This window comes from Alligator mississippiensis, chromosome 6 (genome assembly GCF_030867095.1).
Source record: "Alligator mississippiensis isolate rAllMis1 chromosome 6, rAllMis1, whole genome shotgun sequence".
Classification (NCBI taxonomy): Eukaryota; Metazoa; Chordata; order Crocodylia; family Alligatoridae; genus Alligator; species Alligator mississippiensis.
The window spans coordinates 1730821-1753193 of record NC_081829.1 but is presented as its reverse complement, the minus strand read 5'-3'; the positions used below and the strand labels follow the sequence as shown (position 1 = coordinate 1753193).

Below are 22373 nucleotides of genomic sequence, written 5' to 3'. Positions count from 1 at the left end.
TATACCTGATTAGGAAGTGAGAGAAATCCCAGTATTTCAGCCTTTAAAAAAAAAAAATTAACTACAAAATAAACTGGACCAAGTCCTAGGCAAATGAAAGAGTTCTGTTTTGCCAAGGGATTGGGTGAGAAATTTGGGAAGAGAAGGGAAAAGTTGAGATTTAATGAGTCCTTCCACCCTAATTTTACATTTCTGTGGCCTAAGTCATACTCAGCCGTTGTTTCCACAGGTACAACTCTGCTGAGAGCTTCAGTTGAATTTGGGCTAAACTCCTTATCCCAGACTACTGCCATTATACTATGTATTAGCTTGTGACAAGCATGGATTATGAATGGCCTGTGAGCTTTTTACTATTCTTTTTCACTCGTTTAGCAATTAAAATGTGTCTTCCAGTGAGATCTGAGATGATCCAAAGGCATTTTAAATACTGCAAAGTTATCTTTAATATCCTGAAAATACAATGCACTGGTGAGGTGGCATCAGGTGCAGCAGCCCAGGTTGCTAACCCCGCACACTTGCTTCAGCCGCCATCAATGAGTGTTACTGTCTTGGGGTTATAGTCCTGGGAGGTGATCCTCTTCCCTTTTAATAAAAAGGATCAAAAATAGCATAAAAAGGGATGCACAACCCCCCCCCAATTGTATTAAAAAAGGGATGCACAAGTCTCCCTCCAAAGTTGTATAAAAAAGGGATGCACAACCCCCCCTGAAATGTTGCAGAAAAAAAAGATGCATAACCCCCCCAAATTGCATAAAGAGGGCAAAAATTGCATAAAAGGGGATGTGTAACCCCCCCAAAATGGTGCATAAAATGATACACCCCCCCCTCTGAAATGCATAAAAAGGGATGCACACCTCCCAAAAAGCTGCATAAAAAGGGATCCACAACCCCCTCGAAAGGTTGCATAAAAAAGATGCACAACCCCCTCAAAACGTTGCATAAAGGATGTTCAACCCCCCCCCGATTGCATAAAAAGGAATGCACAAAACCCCCCCAAACATTACATCAAAAAGGATGTGCAATCCCCCCCAAAATGTTACATAAAAAAGATGCACAACCCCCCCAAAATGCATCAAAAGGGGTGCAACCCCCCCCAAACGTTGCAACACCCCCAACTTGCATCAAAAGGGATGCACAAACCCCCAAAAATGTTACATCAAAAAGGATGCCCCCCCCCCCAGTCCAAACATTGCACAGAAAAGGGATGCACGCCCCCCCAGTCATCTGTCCAGACACGCGAGCGCCGCAAGCCTCCGCTCCGCAGGGGGCGCTACGCCCAGGGCTGAGCCGCACGGAAGCCGGGGGCGTGGCCAGGCGGGAAGCGTATCCTTGGCAACCCGGGAAGCGCGCGGCGGCGGCCCAAAGCTCAGTGCGCAGGCGCGGCGCAGGCGCAGGCGCAGTGGCGGGCCGGTTGGGATGGCGCACTACAAGGTGGGCCCGGCTCCCTCCCACGTCTAGTCCCTTTCCTCTCCACCCCGCAATGACCGCCTCGTCTTGTCTCCTCTCCCCCCTCAGGCCGCCGACTCCAAGCGCGAGCAGTTCCGCCGCTACCTGGAGAAGTCCGGGGTGCTGGACACGCTCACCAAGGGTAAGCGCCGCCTCGGGCCGGGCGCCTCACACGGCCGCCCCGCCCCTCGCAGCCGCCGCTCCGCTGCTCGGGGTTTGCACACGGTCAAATATAGCACGGGCGCGGGGGGTACACAGTGAAATACGGTAAGGGCGTGAGGGGTACACAGTGAAATACGGTAAAAACATGGACGGGCGCACAGTAAAATACGGTAAAGGCAGGGGGTCCCGAGCGGTTGAGCCCCCCCCGGGCCGTGCTGCACGCTCCCCACGTGCCCAGTTGCTGGTCGTTAGAGAAGAAGCCACCTTTGACTATAGACACATTTTGAATTAAAAAAAAAAAAAAAAAGCTCAAATGCTCTGAACTACTTAATTTCCAGTGTTGGTAGCCCTATATGAAGAGCCAGAGAAACCAAATAGTGCGCTGGAGTATCCTTCTTGTTACCCTGCAGGCGGCGATCGCAGGGATGTGACGCGGTATGGTGCTAAACTTTGCATCTGAAACTGAGTTTTAGTTGCTTTGCTACCCTGGAGAACACGGCAGCACAGTCGCCCGATGCCTGAAGAAGGGTGTTTGTACCTAAAACTTGCAAAAAAAAACTTCTTTCCCAACTCTTTAGTTGGTCTAATAAAAGATATCCTATCTACCCAAGGTGTCCTTAGACCAGCACAGCTGAAACTGGGGCACCGTTTGCTGGCTCAGAGGTATGGGAGGGACTGTCGTGCCTCTTCCCCAGCCCTTCCTCTAGTAGAAGGGAGAAGGAGCAAACAAATGGTGGGAAAAGAAAGAGAAACTAACGTCTCTTGAATTGTTGGGCGAGTCAGCGCGTGGTTGGAATGAGGAACGATTACTGTTATGATCCACAAGAGTCCGAAGGGTGCAGTGACACAAGCTCAGTTGGTTTGAAAATTGCTTTGTTAACATAATATCCAAGTCTGAGATGAATCTCTCTAGTCTGGACTGTTTGAGAACTTAATCTTTAAAAAAAACAAGCTGTTACGTTCCATATCAAATGTAATAATAATAAGGGCAATCTTGGAGACGGCGCTTGGGCAATCAAGTACAGTAGAAAACTGGAAATCTCTTACATGAGAAATTACTCCCAACAGCTTCAAGCTTGTTGGGAGTAATCAAGGCTCTGCGTGAGCGCTGGTCTCTGGTCTGTTAGTGTGATTCTTTAATGGCAAAAGGAAGAAAAAGTCTATTAAACACGCTAAGGCTTCTCCTTGGTGGGGAACTTCTTTCTTTGTACATTCCAAAATAGGTTATTTTTTCATGTGTTAGTACTCACAACTCCAGTTCTCTCTTCCTGTGAGACTTCCTATTTGACATCCTGCAGCAATGTTTTGAGGCTTTGCTGCACACAGTACAGTAGTAGCTAGCTAAGTGTCTCTCAAAATAAAAATGATTTTAGTTTTATAGTAGTCACTTGTATCTAATGGTAAAAAGTGGAAGAGAGCAAAAAAACTATGTTTTTAAACAATTCAGTTACAGTCTTGTTTCAAGGCAAAATAAATTTTGTTCATTTATTTTATTATGTCCTCTCGGTCTTGCAGATAGACATGCTGTTATCCTTCTTTCTTAAGGAGAAGGTCAGTTTAACTTGTCAATCTGTTCTGGTTTTGTTTTAGCTGTTGTTTGACTTCTGGAGTTCAAATACAAATGAGAAAAGTATCTATTGTGTTGCAGACTTGAAAGATGCTATCGATACAAATAATTCTAATTTAGCAAACGTGAAGTTTTTCTCACAGCTCATCTACCAGTGTTAAAGCCCACACTTACATAAAGTCAAACTGAAGTGGAGAAATACTTAACTTCTGATTATTAGCTTCCTGAAGCATCACCTAGGAGCTGCAGCTCCAGAAAATCCAGAAATAGAGGCACTCCGTTTGGAAGTAGCAGAAGTGAAAGAAAAATATGAAGCTGTGCTTGAAGAAAATAAAAAGTTAAAAGCAAAGGTAAGTATTGACTTAGTGCTCGCAGGCTCTTTCACAAAATTAAACTGTAAATAGAAAAGAGTACTGTGATGTTTATTCCATGAATATTAACCACCTGTGTTAATTAGTGTTGAATGCAGATGTTTCTGTGTACAGGTCTGGAAAGGGATGGATTCTAACTAGTTACTAATGGATTTCCAAGAGATTGAGGACATTTCATTCATAAGATTAATGTTCTAATATTGCTAAATTTCTAGTTTATTTTTTATTTCTCTTTTAAGCTTTGGAAAACCAGTACAAAAAGAATTTTTAAGTCGAATGGAGTGGACGTGTAGGATTAACTTCACTTTCTTGAAATGATGTAAAACTAAATCTAGATGACACTTCTAAACAGTATTTTCAAAACGATAACTGCTGGGGCTTTTTGTAGGCCACAAATTCAAGGAGAGAAGCTGCCTTAGGTCATTGTGGTCAAACGTCTGGTCCGTGGGCAGGATATTGCTTAGTGGAAACATTTGTGAATGCAGAATAACTTATTTTCGTTAGCTGAACTGCAATAGTTTTTCCTTGTCTCTAATAGGGATCGCCTGCCCCTGTTAATAGATAGGCCTGAAGGGGCCAGGAAGGGCAGTAAGGAGTAGCATCCCAAGTGGACTGGGCCTGAGGCCAGTAAGGCCAGGTGGCTAATGAAGCAATTAGGTGCACCTGATTGCTGGATGCAGCACACCCAGTCACATGGGTGATGGAGAGGAGGCTTGGGGATTTAAGCCTAGTCTCTGCCCTGCAGCAGGGAGAGGAGTGAGGGGCTGCTGGGGATGGACAGACAGACACCCAGGCTACCCAGGAGAGCTGGGGAAGGAGGCTTCTATGAATTTTGGGGTCTACAGGTCACATTTACCCCAAGGAGGGAGACTTTTGTTCTGTGAAGCAGCTGGCTTGTGTTTTTGTTCTGTTTGTAGCAGAGGGCTGGATTATGGCTACAGAGGTGGAGGCCACAAACAGGGGTGGCTGGGTGGTACCCCCCTGCTACTTGTCAGGAGCTAGCTCTAAGCTAAAGGAGGAGAGACTGAAGCCCCAGGAGGGGCTGCTGCCTGGGAGCTGAGGTCTTAAACAGGAAACTAAGGCTGAGGGTACAGCTAGAAGAAAAGGGGGTCACGGCCAGGACCAAGGCTCTGACAAGTCCTCTACTGGAATGTTCCCTTAAAAGGGGAATAGGTTGTAGCCTGTTGGTCTAAGGACAAAGGCAGACCAGGGAAGCACTTGAAGGGGAATGCGGCCCCCAGAGCAAGTTGCTCTCAGCCCCAGGGACCACTTTTCTCAACAACAAACAGAATAACATCAGAGTAGCAGCAGGTGAGAGACTGGAGGGGAGCTGGGGCCAGGGGTAGGGGAGAGCCTGGTGGTGGGGTAGCAGCACCCTCAAGGGCTCTACAGTGGCTACCGAGAAAAAGGAACCAGAGTGATATACGCAGGGCTGTCTCTTGGTAAGAAGACTCCTTTGCTTGCACTACAAGCTGATGATCTATCCTGGTTCAGAAGGGGACTGGATAATTCCATGGAAGAGGACAGGCCCAGCAGTGGGTATAAACATTTATAGTTAAAGGTGTGATGATATGTTCTGGTTTGTTGGGAACAGCTTCCCTTTATCTCAGGAAGGTATCCAATCTAGATCTGCTTGGCATTCAGGGCGGCCATCATAGAGGACAGTTTGGTTGACCTCTGTTGATACAAAACCGGATGCCTGTATGTTCTCTATTTTTTTTCTCTTCAAGATAAAGGCATGGGGTTTCGTATCAATAGAGGACAGAGTAGCAGAAAACCAGAATGTCCTCTATGATGGCCACCCTATTCACCAGTAAGAGTTGTACGTACTGATTCATAATGAATGTTCCTCTATTTAACTGGCCAGTCAGAAAAATGGATTTCTAATTGAGTGCTCTGGCTGTCTGCTATACTTCTCTATTTTAAATGTGACTTCCTGAAAAAATCCCAGGAGATGCTAATCCCTATCTGAACAATTGCAGTCAAGATGCTGCGCTACAGCATATCCCAAAGCAACATGGAAGAATGCATAATACAGTCATGTAAAACAGCAGCCATTATTGGACAATTGACATTTCTTTCACTGACAAGCTGTAAAGCAAGAAACTGGTCTGCTTTTAAAAAGCATCTGAAGGGATTTAGGAATATGAATGCATGGTAAATGCTTTTGAAAATCTTACCTTTAAGTGAAAGATTTGTTTCTTTTATACAGTGTATGAAGTTCACGGCTTGAGTGAAGGACACTTTTTTTACTTTGGAAATAAGTGCATACAAATAACAGTGCTAAATGGGACTTCACGGAATGAAATGTGCTGCAAAATAATTAGGTGCTTCTTGCTGGAAAACACTGACTTTGGTATAGCTAACAGAATTCCTCTTTTCCACCCTACAGCTGGCGCAGTATGAACCCCCTCAAGAGGAGAAGCGTGAATAAGGATACAGGAACCGTTGATGACTGGACTCAATAAAGGGCTTCATGAGAACTGTAGTTTGCCTTTTTTAAAAAAAACATAATTAATGTAGTGATCTTACACGGAGAAGGAGTTTCAGTGTGCTTCAAGCCACAAAGTGGCATTTTTCTCTCTAGAGTAGGGGCATCAAGCTCAACCCCTGCTGCTGCAGGTCACCCTGCCCCCACATCGAGTGAGCAGCGTAACTGCTCTTACCTGTGGGAGGTGAGGGCGGTACATCTGTGTTACCTCAGGGTTGAGCATGGTCTTGCATAGAGTTTAGCACAGTGGCCTCCAACCTTTTTAAGTAGGAGATCACCTTTGGCATTTAATAGCAACCTAAGATTTACTGTGTGCTGCTACCTCCCTCCCTCTGTCCCACAGGTACGTCTGTGGGGCGGGAAGGTGGGGTACAGAGTGAGGCAGAGAATTTTTTGGGGGGCATGCCTCCCTAGGAGATAAGTTGCAGCTGGCTGGACCCCACTCAACTTACCCTGCTCCTGCCTCTGCAGCACTGTCCCTCCCTGCAGGGGCCTTGATCTACCCCCCCTCCTCCAAGGAGTGACCTGGGCTGAGGCATGCACGTGGGCACTGAGCCCCCCAGCCCAGCCTCTGATCGACTCCAAGAGCTACCGCTAGATCTAGATCCACCAGTCGGTGATCACTGGTTTAGAAGAGGGTTGGGCTGTGGTGGTTTGCATGGGGACAGCCCTGCCTCGGAGGCAGGGGTTGGACTAGAGCAGCAGTTCTCAACCCCTGGGTCCTGACCCAGAAGTGGATGGCAAGAATATACAGAAGGGTCATGAACATGCATGGAACAACACAATTTCCCCCCTCCATTTTAAGGGAGAAAACTGTGGATTCTCTCTTTTTAAAGGGGAAAAACGTGAGAAGCAAACACTCCTTTGAAAGGAGAAAAGCCTGGGAAATGAACTCGTGGCAAAACATGGATTTTTTGTCCTTTAAAAGGAGATCAATGGGAGAAGCAAACTCCTTTTAAAGGAGAAAAATGCGGGAAGTGAACACTCGGGGAAAAATGTGGATTTTTTCTCCTATTAAAGGGGAAAAACGTGGGAAGCAAGCACTCCTTTCAAAGGAGAAAAGCGTGGGAACCCGGTTTCCCCTTGCAAGTGGGCTCTCTCCTTCAACACAGTGGGTGAGGGCTGGCCCTGGGCGCTGACAAGGGGGTCCGGGTGGGGACAAGCAGGGCTCACCCCTCCCGCCCCGAGGGACGAGACGCGCTCCGCACGGCCAGCCCAGCCTGCCGCCCCGCCCCGCCCCGCCCCGCCCCTGTTGCGGCCGCAGCCCAGACCACGTGCAGCACGGCCCGGTCACGTGCGGCCGCCCGGGTCAGCTGACAGCGCCCCGTCACCTGACCGAGCCGCCCTACCCTGCTGGTCTGCGCCGCAGCCAATGGTGGCGCGCGGTGGCTGCTCCGAGCCAATGGGCGCGGGCGAGGGGCAGGCCCGGCGCAGGCTGCGTTGCGCGGCGCGGCGCTGAGGGGAGCCGAGCCGAGCGGCCATGGCGCTGCAGTTCGGCGGCGCGGGGCCGGCGGGCGCGGCCGAGGAGCCGGCGCTGGGGGGCGGCAGCTTTGGCGCCGCCGACTCCTTCCCCAAAGACTTCGGCTACGGCGAGGAGGAGGAGGCGGAGCTGGAGGGCGGCTCGGGGCCCGGCGGCGGCGGCTCGGGGGGCCCGGGCGGCTCGGGCGGGGCGGGCGGCGGCGCGGGCGGCTCCGACTCCAAGCCGCGCATCCTCCTCATGGGCCTGCGGCGCAGCGGCAAGTCGTCCATCCAGAAGGTGAGCGCGGCCCCCGCGTCCTCCTCCTCCCCCCCTCAACGAGGAGCCGTTTGTAACGTTGCTCGCGTTTCCCCCGCCGCACCCGCGCGTGGCCCCGCGTCAGCCATGCTTTCCTTCGCACTGTCACACGTGTAGGCCTCGAGGTCCAGCCCGGACAGTTACAAAACCTCCTGTCCGCCAACGCCGCCGGCGCCTTGTTCCCACGGTCTCGGGGCGCTCCTCGCCTGTCTTCCCTTTCCGCCCGCCCCTTACGAACGGCTTATTAACGGTTCTTAAAATCAGCGTTTTAAGGGTTTCCTGGACACCTAGACCGAGGAGGAACAGAAAGTAGAACAAAGCGACTCCGACACGTAGGTTTGTCGCAGCTGGCGTGAGGTGCCGGAGCCGGGGGGATTTCCCCGCGGTTTGTCTGTCTAGCGCAAATGCGCCTCTTTCTATTTCTCATCTCGCGCCTGTGGCGTTCTGCCGCGTAGAAATCGCCGCGCCGCGCCGGCGACTCTCTCGAGCACCCGTGTCCTAGCTGATGCGTTTGCTCGGCAGCTCTTCTGTCACCTGAAAGCTTTCGTTTTTAAGCCCCGCTAGCAAGACGTTGACTTGTCCCCCGAAGCAGGAAGCCCGGTGGACCCAGGAACCCCCTTGCTTGGCTTTCGTCGGCAGCGACGCTCTCCCAAAACAAGGACGGGGTTTTCAGCGGCGTCTCGTCCCCTCCCAAAACGACGGGTTCAGCAAAACTTGTCCCGTGGGGAGAGTTGAGACGCGTGCCTGTGCTTCTGTGACGTTGCCGAAGCGAAGCGACGTCCCGTTCCGCCAGCGCGACAGCACAGAGAGATGCGATTTTTATTTGTTTGTTTATTTTTATTTATGTATTTATTTTAAGGGACCCACTTTGTCTTTCTTTTGATCCCTGCGAGGCGGATCAGGCAGGGCCAGATCAGTTCTGTTTTCACGGATCCCTCCACCTTTGAATCGAGCTGCACCAAACCCCAGGCTCCTATCTTAGGCGTCGTTAAAAGGAGGCTTGATGACTACCTAACTGGGGTCATACGAGCTTAACTTAGTATTCATATTCATATGAATTCCATATTCATAGTACAGGCACTCCTCACTTAACGACCGAGTTCCGTTCCTGCGACTAGGTCGTTAAGCGAATTGGTCAATAAGCGAGGAGCCGCCCCTTGATACTGCGTGCCTTGGCTTGAGACGCTGCGCTGCCGTTTCCACAAGACGTTTCGTACAATACCGACTGCTCGGACAGCTGGTCGTAAGTCTGCGCGGTCATTAAACAGGTAGGTCGTTAAGTGAGGAGTACCTGTATTCCAGTATTCATATGAGCCCAGTATTCATTGCTGCCCAGGGCAGGGGGTCGGACTAAGTGATCTGCTCAGGTCCCCTCCGACCCTACCTCTGTGAATTGGTCAGGGCGTTTGCAATCCAGTTGCCAGCAACGAGTTCGTTGTGTGGGCACACGCCGTAACACCGCACGTAGATTGCACGACGTTTGGGCTGGAAGGGACCCCGGAGGGTCATCGGGTCCAGCCCCCTGCACAGGGGCAGGAAGTCGGCAGGTATCCCACCAGCAACATTAGCATCCAAGTGTGTCTGATGTGAACACAAACATCAGAAGTTTGTGTTCAGAAAGAGACTAGTCATGGATTTTCTCAGGCTTTTAGAAAATATTTCTTCTAAGAGCCCGTGCTTGTCTGTGCTGAAGCAGTGATTGTGTAGGTTTGCAGCAAACGTGCTGATGTGGCTAGCTGTCAGGCTCTGATCCCATATTAAGGGCTGGGAGGAAAGCCTGGGGCTCCTGAGTGCTTTATGACGGTGTGAAGGCCATGGTCCTCGGTTGAAGGGCCTGGGGTAGGTAGGTTTCAATGGGGCTGGCAGGAGAGAGTGCTCCAGTTGTGGGCATACTGTATAAGGGCATGATTCACTTTAGTGCATAACCATCCCCAATTATGGTTTGTTGCATTTATTGTAACAAACTGTGAATACCTGCATCAACAGCTTAAGCATGTTCTAAATTGTATTCTGGTTAGCTGTGTAGTCACTGTACTTGCTGACTTGCTGACACCTCCCTTTCCTCTTGCACACAACTGACCTGGTCCTTTCCTTTTCAAGGCTTTGAAGCCCTGAAACTATTGGAAGTCTTGAGCAGCTCCTTTCCTTTTCATTCTGGGAGCTGCTAATACCACTGCTCTTAGCATGCTGTGAACTTACTGAGCACTGAGTTCGTGTAAGAACATAGTCTTTTTTCAGTCCACTTAAATGGAGTGACTGTGCCCTGAAGGCATGACGGCCTTATAGTAACCACCATTCTGTAAGGGTGAGCAAATGAGAGAAGATTGGTGTCTCTACCATCCCCCCCCCCCCATAATATTTTAAAATCCTTCTCTTCCTTCCCAGTTAACCCATTAGCACCCTAAAAACCATTAAGCACATTAGAACCTGTTTCTTGCTGCCTGGTGCCCTCTGCTGCTTTGTACATATAATCATAAGCAACTGCTACCAAAGGGTGTCACTGTCCCCCATTGTACAGCCCAGCCTTTGTATTAGTCTCTGCCATCTGCCTTCTTGTGCTGCTTACCTGGGCAGGCTCCCTGTCCCACTCCAGGCCCTGGTGGTATGCACTTTACTTTTGTATTCTTTGGCTCTCAGATGCCACTCAGGGGGTCTTCTTAAATCCTGTTGTGCAGGTTTGAGGGTGTTGGGAAAGTGTGAGAAGTAGGGTCTCCCCAGTCCTTGGTACACGCATGAGAAGAAAGAATGTGGGATTTGTAGTTGTCTGCCCCCCCTATCCCCCCTGCTCCTATTACCACCTGCTATCCCATCCACCCATTCTCCTCCCAGCCCTTAATATGGGATCAGAGTCTGACAGATTCTGTGAAAAGAACCATGTGAACGTGGTTGCCTGTGTAGAAGACAACTGGCTTGGTGAGCTGTGATAGTCTCATGACCCCCACCTGTCTCTGTTTTGCCAGCCCCTTCCAATTAGTTTCTCTAAGGTTCTACAAACATCTTACTGTAGGTGGATGATATGTTCCCCAAATTAAATCACCCTTGGACAGAAACGGATCGTAGCAGAGCGCCTACATTTTTGCTTTGCAATTTCTGCTAGCAAAGGGTTCCACCTTTGCAGTGCCTGGTTTTTGGTCAGGATGGTGGCTACAGCATGCCCACTTCACCCAGATCATGAGAACATTTGCTGGCAATTCTTGGGGTTGAGCTTATGACTATAAAACAACACTGAATTTTGTTTCCCCCGGGAGAGCTGCACGTACCATTTATTAGCAGGGTAAACCACAAGTGTTTGAGCATCAGTGGGTCTTCATTACAAGGATAGTTTGATTCCCTTAGGGTGGGAGTCGAGTAAACTGATGGTAGGTTGTTCAGTTTAAACTGATTTGAGAGTGAGGGAGAGGGAATGTTGACAAGCCCCGACTCAAATGGTACCACACTTGTTATAACACTAATTTGAATTGCCCATGGAGCACCGGGGTTCAAGGCAATGTGGGCATGTGTGTGGATTTTAAAGGACTTGGAAATGTGCTTTCACAGCTTGTGCTGGTGTCAAGCATGCCCAGACTCAGTACTGTGCATTAGCTGAATTTCTGTAGCGTGCCTGTGCTCAGCTTTCCATGGAGAGGGAGGAGGGCCTCCTCAGCTGTTGACTCACTTTGGGATCATGGGGAGAGGTTTGGATACTCCAGAATGGGGAGGCTTTGCAGCTCCTGCCTCCCATGCAGGAAGCCAGAGGTGTGTAGGTCCCTGGCCTGCTCATGTAGGGAGAGAACCTGGAGGTGATGGGCACCCCCTGCCTTTCATCCCTACCCCTGGTTTGACATTATTTTCCTTTTCTCCCAGTGCATTCCCATTTTATCTCCTCCCCCTTATAATTTCCCTGCCCTTGCCACAGTCTCAGAACACTCTGCTGGATTAATTATTGCTCCAGAATATGAGAACGGTTCCAGAAATGGGCCACAAGCACATCTCTAGTTATAGTTTCCCAGTTCTTGTGGCATTACAAAGGCAGCTTGAAGCCACCGTATTACACTGATGTGGGAGAGTGGGGAGGGAAGTAAATCTAGTTCCTTCTTGCTGACTAAGCAATGTGATTATTAACACTTGTAAACATCTATTTAATTAAAAAACCTGTTTCCTTTAGCTGATGCAGGAAACTGTCAAGTGTAAAGTCTTGGGCTTTTCTTTTTAATTCTGAGACTGGTATCTTACTGGTATGTGGCACATTCTGAAATGTAAGGCTTTCTTTTGGTCATCTTTAGGCACCTTCTCTGTGTTTGTTCTTTTCTAACATTGTTGACTTTGTGATTAATGGCAGATCTTTAACAGCTAATTAATTTGGTTTTCTTTTACTAGGTGGTCTTTCATAAAATGTCTCCTAATGAGACTCTGTTTCTGGAGAGCACCAACAAGATTTACAAAGATGATATTTCCAATAGTTCCTTCGTGAATTTCCAGATATGGGACTTTCCAGGACAAATGGACTTTTTTGACCCAACATTTGATTATGAGATGATCTTCAGAGGCACAGGGGCACTGATATATGTTATTGATGCTCAGGTAGATACGAATAGCGAAGACCATGAAGTTTTACCCTGCTGTTGGAGGTGTGGGGAGAGGGAGGGACTGATGGCAGGGTTACATTTATTGTAAGATAGATTTATAAAATATTTGCACTTTTTTATTTTTACCTGCATTTACTTAAATTATACTGGCCCATTAAAGACTGCCACTTGGACAGCATAGGAATTGTCATGACAGATGGTCTCTGTAACCAAACATCCCCTGTCTGATGGTGATCTGTATCAGATACTTCAGAAGGAGGTCCAGGAATTTGTGGATAAGTAATGAATAATTTCCATTAAACAAAGTTTATTTCCCTGGTTTTCTTACTGTTTGGCTGTTATGTGCCAACAAGGGAAGGTTTGTATAGGTTTAAAAACAAACAAAACTTTGTTTTGTCTAGGTAACTCTAAAATCGCATCCTCTTTAGAAGGTAACAGAACAAGATTCAAAACTTTCAGCCTTTTTTTTTTTTTTTTTTAATTGCAACTAGTTTCTTCTGTTAGAGCTGTTTAAAATCAGAAACACTGTTTGTCATGGAAGTATTGTTAGCTTGTCCTCATATAGAAGCGTGGCATGATGGTGAAAGATCACTTAATTGTCCTATAGCCTTGACACTGACCCTTCCCAAAACGGTTTTGCAGGATGACTACATGGAAGCTTTAACAAGACTGCACATTACTGTTTCTAAAGCCTACAAAGTTAATCCAGAAATGAACTTTGAAGTTTTTATTCATAAAGTTGACGGCTTATCAGATGACCATAAAATAGAAACTCAAAGGGATATTCATCAAAGAGCTAATGATGATCTTGCAGATGCTGGGCTTGAAAAACTCCACCTTAGGTGAGCAATGCAAATTCTGTGTGTAGTTCACTTTTGCTAATCTGTACGCAAAATTAGTGGCTCTTCCTCCATTTCCTATCAGAGACTGTAATAAGCATCGTCACTTGGTTCTTACAAAGTGTGCCACAAACTCTTGGCAGGGTGTAACCAGGCATTAGAGATAGCTAGCTTGCTTTTAAAATGTATAATCCTGGCCATTTATAGTTTGCCAACTCCTTGGTAATTGAGGTTATTCTACTTTGCTCTTGCGAGGTGGGGGTTAGACTTTCAGTGCCAGTTCTGACTGGTGTATGGTCAGGGATGCTTTGTGGACTGTCCATTGCTTATTTGACATTTGGTGAGCTGCACACATTTTTGAGTTCTTATAAGTCAATAGGAGCTTGATAGAGCTTTAATTTATGGTTGTGTCTTTCTATATTAGAAGAGTTGTTAATTATTGCTACCAATTCCTGTGCAGCTCAGTGTAGATATGCTCCAAGTGGAAAGTCAGGAAGAAGTTTCTAAATCTCTGTAACAGATGCCCATAAGAGATTGCAGCATTACCTTGTACACTAGGGCACATGAAAAGACCAAACAAGTTTGGGTGTATTTCTTGCTCTCTTTTTATTTGTGTCTTATGCTTAGTCCAACAACCCTGCAAAATGCATTGCTTCTGTGGCCACAGAAGTGTAGTCTTGTGACTGGTAAGCTCTGTCAGAACAGTAGACTTTGAATAACAGAAAACGTAATTTTGACAACTTATTGCAGCCTTGATTTACACCTAACTTTTCTAGACTGGAAAATGTTTGTTTCCCCCAGCTTTTATTTGACCAGTATCTATGACCATTCAATATTTGAAGCCTTCAGTAAAGTGGTGCAGAAACTCATTCCACAACTGCCAACCCTGGAAAATCTACTAAATATCTTTATATCAGTAAGTGTCTTATCACTCTTACTTTAACTTAACTCTAACATTATATTTGAAATTACAGTGACATGCCTCTGGGACAGCAAAGACGCTATGTAAATAAAACAAACGAGGTTCTTTTATGAGGAACTCGGTATAGGTCAATGTTTGAAAGACTTTGCTGGTTTAGCAATATTGGTGAGCTATGCTGATATAGCTCCAGTCATATTATGAGCACTTTGCCACCAAGAGCTGGCATAGCATGTTCCAGGACCCCTGAAATTGTCAGCAGAGTCATGCCTATCAGGGATTTTGCTTGTGACCAGAGCTGTGCTGGTAAATATTTGTAGTGTACACCTGGCTGTGGTCTAAATTACAGATAGTTGAAGAACAACTATGTAAGGGGGAAGACTTGCAAGGAATGCTATTAAGACACATTGGCTGTCTGTTAAAAAAGAACAAAAAAAACCCAACAAAAAACCTAGGTTTAGAGCAGTGTGAGGGGCAGGGAGCTAACATTGTAAAGGTAAAAGTGGTTTGGATGAGAAGAGAAGCTCATCTGGTGAATATAAGAAGGCTGTATGTAAAATGACCATTCCAAAAAGGAGTGGATGATGGAGAGGAGCTGCATAGGTGTGGCAAATAGCACAGAAAGGTGAGTAGGAGGAAATGGCCCTGTTAGAACATGGACAGATGTGTAGGTGTGTAGAGGTGAGGCAGAACAGAGCAGTGCAGCACTTCAGAAACTAGAACAGAGTATGAACTTAGTGGAGAAGGAGCCAGAAAGATGTCTTCAGAGAGCAGTCCTGGGTACATTCCCAATGTTATAGGTGATGGTGTGCAAATGATCTGGGGTAGATCTGGGTGTGCAAACGATTTGGCTACCACAGACACTTGCGGGTGCACCCATGAACAATTTTTAAGGAATCTGAGTTACTGGTGGTAGATCATCCTTGATGATGATCAAGGATGATCTACCATCAGTAGATGGTAGTGACGAAGCCATCAGAAAAGCCAATGGCACTTTATCGTGCATCAGCAGATGCATGATGAATAGGTCCAGGGAGGTGATACTTCCCCTCTATTGGGCGCTGGTCAGACCGCAGTTGGAGTACTGCGTGCAATTCTGGGCGCCACGCTTCAAGAAGGATGCGGATAACCTGGAGAGGGTACAGCGAAGGGCAGCTCGTATGGTCAAGGGCCTGCAGACCAAGCCCTACGAGGAGAGACTAGAGAAACTGGACCTTTTCAGCCTCCGCAAGAGAAGGTTGAGAGGCGACCTTGTGGCTGCCTATAAGTTCATCACGGGGGCACAGAAGGGAATTGGTGAGGATTTATTCACCAAGGCGCCCCCGGGGGTTACAAGAAACAATGGCCACAAGCTAGCAGAGAGCAGATTTAGATTGGACATTAGGAAGAACTTCTTCACAGTTCGAGTGGCCAAGGTCTGGAACGGGCTCCCAAGGGAGGTGGTGCTCTCCCCTACCCTGGGGGTCTTCAAGAGGAGGTTAGACGAGTATCTAGCTGGGGTCATCTAGACCCAGCACTCTTTCCTGCTTATGCAGGGGGTCGGACTTGATGATCTATTGAGGTCCCTTCCGACCCTAACATCTATGAATCTAAGATAGGCTGTAAGCACTAGCACCTAATCAGGATTCTTTGAAAAAATGACTGTCTGGGACCTGTGATTTTGTTCATTGTCAGCACCCACGTTATGATACTCTCTGCCATCACAAGTTTAGAAATTGGCTTTACTTGCTTTCCCCTTTTCTACATAGTATCTGTTCCTTAGATTTCTTTGGCTAGTTGTTTGTCATACAGAATTACACTAAAACGTTTTGAATAAGCATTGGCCAATAAAAGTATTTGCCATTAGCTAAGTATTGTCACACAAGTATTTGCCTTTCACCTTTTGCTTTCTGTGTATTGATTAAATGAATTAGCTGTACAGGTACAAAAGCCAGTAAACTTGCTGCAGAAGGAAATTTCTGAAGAAGATAATTACCAAATGCAGGTCCCTGAAATACAGCAACATTTTGTCTTTATTAACAGTAGAATTGTGAACGGAGGGGCTGGATTTTAGAATATTGCCTATTGGGTTTTATTTCTTCCATGTAGCTTTTTGTTTAATGACAAATTACTTTTTTTTTTTTTTTAAACAATTTTTTTTTTCTCAGCCAGAATATGACATTGATGGTTATTAGCCAACAAGTCTCTAGACTGACACTATATCCTTTTAGATGTAATATGTCTCTAGTGACTGTGGAAACTGTTCAAATCTCAGGCCTTCTGATTAACTTGTCTTGCTATTAAATATATGAAAATGTGTGAATTATACATAAATTAGACTCTTTTTTTTAATGTATGAATAGTTTAAAGACTTAACACATTCAATTCTTTTTTTTTTTTTCTTTTGAAGAATTCAGGAATTGAAAAAGCTTTTCTCTTCGATGTTGTCAGCAAAATCTACATTGCAACAGACAGCTCCCCTGTGGATATGCAATCTTATGAGTTGTGCTGTGACATGATTGATGTAGTTATTGATGTTTCTTGTATATATGGGTAAGTGACTAACCCTCTTAGAACTGATTTAGGGTAAAAGCTACAAAATAGTGTAGGTGAGCTGCAAGTTCCATGCAAATATTGACTGCCTAAGCCAATGGCATAATATTGTTGGGGACTACTGATCCTCCTGTTTGATCCTTCTGGAGGGGAAGGATAGGCAGCTGGTTTAGCAACTGGATGGGGTCTTGGTAAGAAGGGTGTGTGGTGTTTTTCTGCATGTGTATATTGTGTGTGTGTCTCTCATTGTAGGTTAAAGGAAGATGGCAGTGGAAGTGCGTATGATAAAGAGTCTATGGCAATTATCAAACTCAATAACACAACTGTCTTGTATTTAAAGGAAGTGACAAAATTTCTGGCACTAGTCTGCATTCTTAGAGAAGAAAGCTTTGAGCGCAAAGGTAAGGACTTCCTTGACTGGGCAAGCCCTCTTGGTACAAAGAACTACTTTTGCCTGTAAAATCTAGTGTTCGTGTCTCAATTGGAGAAGCCTGCCAGTTAAAATGACTTATAACTTGAGTGTAAGACTTGTGTTTCCGCCTCATTCTCTTCTCAGTGTGCAGCTAACTACAAGTAAATTAGGCTGCTGTAATCTTTATCGTCCCTCTGAACTGGGAGCTGGATGGCCTGTTTTGGTTTATGTCACTTGCCTCTTGCTTCTGCTGCAGCAACATTGGTTGAGAAATAACACTGAACAGCTCCACATGTTCTTTCCCTTAAGTATGATTGAAATAGTGATGAAGTTACATTCCATACATAGCAGTTATCTTTGTTTTAGTTTGGGCCTCTAATTTGTGGCTTACACTGGTGCTGTTTTTAAATCTACTTGTAATTAAAAAGCTGTGTTAGGGATGGAGTTGCAGATACTTGTGGATGTTTTGCCTGCCTTTTCTGTTCTGTTTCATCTTCCTTCCTATCTAGTTGTCTCTTCAGTGGCATATGCGAACTCCTTAATTGTGGTGAAAAATCAATTCCTGAAGCTTTTCCCTTAAACGGTGGTGGTAGCATTGTAGTAGTTCACCTGTGTCAGATCTGTTTCTTTACAAGACTGCTTTGCATGTGACAATTTCCTGAGGCAGATTTTTGACTTGATCAACACTGTCTAGCACAGTACCATGTATTCTGAACACGTGTGTTTGCATTAAAGCAGTTAAACGGCCTATATCAAAATAACAGGTAGAACGTGGCACTGTCTTCATTAAATATTTGACATAAAACAAGACTCTTAAGTATATTACTATGTGAAGTCTGTTCAGAAAACGCTTACAAGCAAAATTGCTTTTGAAAATGCTCTTTACACTTTTTACTATATGGAATGTTGCTTGAATTTCCTTGGGCGCTTAAGGGCACCGGACTGAGAAACTTCTTCTCTTCCTTCCCTCGTAGGTCTGATTGACTACAATTTCCATTGTTTCCGCAAAGCCATTCATGAGGTCTTTGAGGTGGGTGTTGCCTCCCACAGAACCTGCAACCATCAAGCAAGCACCCCAAACATGAAAGCAGTGACTCACAATGGCACACCTAGAAATGCAGTCTAGGGGGTACTAAAAACTGATTGGACAGACTTGCCAGCTCTTAAATCCAAAGTTTTTAACTTTGTGGAATGGGACAAAGAATACAGTCTTTAAGTCTGGGGTGTTTGTGTGTTCCACAAGAGACGAGCAACATGAACTTTGGAACAGCAGCCTGTAACTGGTGTTGGACAACTGAAACTACTGTAAAAACACTTTTTGAGGCCAGTGGAGTTAGAATTGTCAACTCAAAACGAGCTTTATTCTGAGTGTGGTGGCTTTTCCTGTTCAGAATCCTGCTTTAACGGTTTGGATACGACTGGGAGATCCCTCCCTTTCAGTCAGAGCTTACAGATGATTGAGTTGTCATGTGAAACATTGAACAGCCAGGCGCTCAGTTTCCACTTTTAATTGATTATCCTGTAAAATATCCATTTTTTTGCTTGAGTTTAACCTTTTGGCTTGCAGGGAAGGTGGTGATATAGACCCTGTTGTGGAAACGCCAAAAAATTCATGCTTTTGCTTTATAAAGGCCCGTGGCCTTACAACTTCACCGAAAGCCAAATCATTCCATGAAATTCCTTTGCCTCCACTCAAGTTGCTCAGCAGGGCATTCTGAAATTTGTTAAATGAATTCAGGATAGAGCTCTACCTGCTCTCATGGCTTTAGGTTCATTTAAAGGACTTTGCTGAGGCTTCCTTTTGAGAGAATTCTGCGTTTTGCTGTTGGGTAACATTTCTCACCAGCTTTCCTTATTTGGTGGGGGTTGGGGAATAACAGCGAGAACAAACTACGTTTATATTGGTTTTTATCAAAACAGACTCAAAGTAGACCGTCTTCAACTTCAAAGGAATTAGTGTCTCTTACCAATAGGGTTATGTAATTGTAAATGTTTAGGAAGTTGTTAAATAGATGAATTTAGCAGGACATTGACAAAAGTTTAAACACTTCCAGGTACTTTTGAAGGAAAAAAAGTGACCAAATTCTTCACCTTGTGATGGTGATGGGAATCTACATGGACTTTTTTAAGGGATCATTCTCTTCCAGAGTCAGGGAGGTGCAAGGGGCACAGTAACTGTAGCAGGGATAAATTGGTTTTCAATGGCTTGACATAAACAATACACAAGAGAAAACACAAAATACCCTGAACGGTTTGTTAACCTTCTTTGAGAGTTTTCAGTACTGATCCCTCGGCAAACAGCTTACCATTCAGTTTGCCCTCGTGTTGTTAAAATTGAGTATCTTTGATCTCTTGAACATTTTTCCATAGTATGAGTCAATATCTGAATTGTTTTAATCTAATTTATTGGTAATATTACTTAAGACTTCATATTGTGCATCAGTCCTGTAAAGGGCAGTAAGCAGAATTGCTGTTCCATTCAGATCTTTCCTCTTGCTACTCAATGCTTGTATGTTCAAAAGCCACTGGACCAGTTGAGTACACAAGTGCCACTGTAAAATGTTTATATATAAAAAATCTATATACGTAAGTGTGCCTTGAGTGATTTCTGTTGATGATGGTTTGAGTGTCTGAGGCCTGCCGTATGAAGGAGAGAGAACGTCCTGCATTATAGAACCTTCTCCCTTTAAACTGCATTAAAAATACATGTTCTCTAGGGAACATTTCATAGTGCATGTGCAGTGTAATTTATCTTTCCAAAGATGTTGCAGTGAATATAGGGCCTGCTCCACTCTAGTGCAGCCCTTAACAAGGTTTTAATTATGTACCTAGCATGCTTTTTGGTGCTATTTGGACAATACAACTGCCTTTCTTTATATGAGACTCTGGTTAATCTGTAAGATTATGTTTGAAAGAGGTGGCAAGTTTCCAAAACAATTGGAGTGGGGGTGGCAGGGTTGTGCATGTGTGTATTCTTTGTAACCTAACCTGCAGGGGAGAAGAGAAAGCAACAGACGCTTCTTCCTGCTGATCTCTGTACATGGTTAAGGTAGGACAAAGAGTGGGGTGTTTGTGTGAGCCTACTTTCCCATTAAGTTGGCATGTGTAAGAAGACGGGCATCCCTGGCTGCAGGAATTGGCATATAAGCGTTTTATAGGTAGCCACCTTTGCCCAGACCAGAGAGACCAGATATGCACTTGCAGCTGCATGGTTCAGAGCTAGCTTTTGGGACAAATCCCAGGAGAGTTGAACTTGCGGTTCTGGAGCTGTAGTGTGATGCTTTAAGTGCAGTCCCTGGGTCTTTTCCTCCCTTGCACGTCTCTCTTTTCTTGCTTGAAACAGTATTGGAAGGAAGGTTCCTTATCCTACCAAACCGGGTGCTTGTCACACTGTCCTGCTTGGGCAGGAAGGGAACCGAAGGTGGCCAGTATTGCAGTGCACTGTCCTGCCTGGGCTTCTCCAGCCAGCCAGCCCTGAAAGAAAGGGACTGGCTTTTGTTGTCCCTGTAAAAGCAAAAGGGAAGGGGGAATTCTCTGACTCAGGGGAGCCAGGAGGAGAGGAGACAGCAGTGCCTGCACCCTGGGGGGGCTTCCTTCCCCCCTCTCTTCCTGTGCCCTGTGCTTCCCCCTGGCTGGCGCTAGGTGGTGCTGTTGCCCTGTGCTGGCCGCGCTGCGATGGCTGTGCTGCCCCGGCTGTGTGGGGCGAGTTCCAGGTGCATCCGATGTCTGGGTTTGTAAGGGCAGGACCAGTGCAATGCAGTGCGGCCAGGCCAAGAGAGAACCCCCGCAGCAGTCCCGGCCTGTTTCCTGGAGGTGTGGTTCCCAGCACCCTGGGGGGCCAGGAGAGCCTTTGCTGGGGTAAATGCAAACACGATTCACCCCCACACTGCAAGTAGGACTCCCCAGGGTTAAGGGCGCCGTCCTTGCAGGTGGTTCTGTAGTCCCAAAATGGGCAAACTACAAGCTGGTATTTTCTCAGGTAGGCTTCGAGCCTGGAGGGGTTGAGAACCACTGGCCTGGGGCGTCCTGGCTGCCGCGTCACTCCTGCACCCTCAAAGCCAGCAGCCAAGGTGCTTGGGGGACTTCTGTCTTTGGGCCTGCTGTAGGCAGGTAGACTGAGAAAAGATATCACCTCAGGAGGGGAAAAAAAAAGACTTTCTTTCTAAAATGGTTTAGACAGGAGTGATCGTGCCCTGAGCAGGAGGCTGGATTTGGCCCTGGCAGGCTGATGTGTTGGGGATTCTGGTCTGGCTCCCCCTTGTCTGAATCTTCCCAGATACTAACAAGAAAATAAGAATTGCCATTTACTGGGTCAGACCCTAGGTCCAGCTAGCCCAGCTCCTGTGTCACGTGGCAGCAGGGAGCACATGCTGAAAGGGAACTGTCTGACCAGTTTTTTTTCCCCCTGTTCCTCTCTCCCTCTCCCTGGGGCTGTGTCCCCCACTCCTATGCTCAATAGCGACTGATGCTCCTTTCCTCCAAGAACGTGTCCGATCCCTTTGTGAATCTGGCTATGCTCTCAGCTTCCACAGGACCTTGTGGCAATGAGTCCTGCACTTTAATGCGACATGTGAACAAGAAATTCCTTTTGTTTTACCTGTACTACCTACTAATTTCATTTTGTGACCTCTGGTTCTCGTATTGTGAGAGGCAGTAAATAATAAATCCCTGTTGACTTCCTTTGCCATGTAGTATTGTGTAAACCCTTCTCGTATCTCCCCTCAAGCATCTTTTATAAACCGAACAGGCCTGGCCTTAGTCTCTCCTCACATGGAAGTCTTTCTATGCTGCTAATCTCAGCACTCAGCATTGCCTTGTGCAGGATTTGGTAACCTTTCACGAGCTGCAGACTGAAGGAAGCAGCTCAGTCTGCCAGGTGGGCTGGACAGCAGGTCAGCTGGTGAAATGAATGGGGCTGACCTAGTGCTTGGGTGGCACTTAGAAAAAATTCCTTTCCCCCACACTTCCTCCTACCCACCACGCTGCTTGCCACCTAGTAACAGCAGACTTTGTAAGATGTCTTTGGCCCATAGGCATTTGGTTGCCAATTGCTGACCTAGTGCAGTAATTCTCAAGTAAGGGGCCATGGCATTTTAGGGTGCCTTGAGACTCTTTCAAGGGTGCCATGCGATGTTAGCAAATGTGATTCACAACATGAGCCCAGAGATTTCAAAGTCATTCTGACCTGTTGTGGGCTGAGTTCTTTGCAGCAGAAGAATTGCACTGTTATTTTGCCAGTCAAAAACTGAATGCAAACTAAGACCTGGCGTTTTCTGAGGGGTGCCTTGAGTATAA

General features: G+C 46.3%; 2 protein-coding genes across 2 annotated transcripts; both read left to right on the top strand.

The window, feature by feature from the left end:
• Window positions 1–1348: 1348 nt before the first annotated feature.
• MYCBP (MYC binding protein) lies at window positions 1349–6029 on the top strand. Its single transcript, XM_006262487.4, has 5 exons — window positions 1349–1431; window positions 1516–1588; window positions 1947–1995; window positions 3396–3525; window positions 5939–6029. The coding sequence occupies exons 1-5, from the start codon at window positions 1417–1419 to the stop codon at window positions 5978–5980; spliced, it is 309 nt and encodes a 102-aa protein (XP_006262549.1). The 5' UTR covers window positions 1349–1416; the 3' UTR covers window positions 5981–6029.
• A 1466-nt stretch (window positions 6030–7495) lies between these two features.
• On the top strand, window positions 7496–19668 carry RRAGC (Ras related GTP binding C). The gene is made up of 7 exons (XM_006262486.4): window positions 7496–7793; window positions 12168–12371; window positions 13019–13218; window positions 14017–14131; window positions 16524–16666; window positions 16919–17067; window positions 18053–19668. The coding sequence occupies exons 1-7, from the start codon at window positions 7518–7520 to the stop codon at window positions 18202–18204; spliced, it is 1239 nt and encodes a 412-aa protein (XP_006262548.4). The 5' UTR covers window positions 7496–7517; the 3' UTR covers window positions 18205–19668.
• The last annotated feature ends 2705 nt before the right edge of the window (window positions 19669–22373 follow it).

What these genes read in the sequence shown, in the direction of transcription:
- MYCBP (XM_006262487.4), top strand. An exon ending in GCTGGACACGCTCACCAAGG is followed by an intron (nt 1,589 to 1,946) that starts GTAAGCGCCGCC and finishes CTTAATTTCCAG; the next exon opens with TGTTGGTAGCCCTATATGAA. An exon ending in ATAAAAAGTTAAAAGCAAAG is followed by an intron (nt 3,526 to 5,938) that starts GTAAGTATTGAC and finishes TCCACCCTACAG; the next exon opens with CTGGCGCAGTATGAACCCCC.
- RRAGC (XM_006262486.4), top strand. Translation starts at nt 7,518, where the DNA reads ATGGCGCTGCAGTTCGGCGGCGCGGGGCCGGCGGGCGCGGCCGAGGAG. An exon ending in GCAAGTCGTCCATCCAGAAG is followed by an intron (nt 7,794 to 12,167) that starts GTGAGCGCGGCC and finishes TTCTTTTACTAG; the next exon opens with GTGGTCTTTCATAAAATGTC. An exon ending in TATATGTTATTGATGCTCAG is followed by an intron (nt 12,372 to 13,018) that starts GTAGATACGAAT and finishes ACGGTTTTGCAG; the next exon opens with GATGACTACATGGAAGCTTT.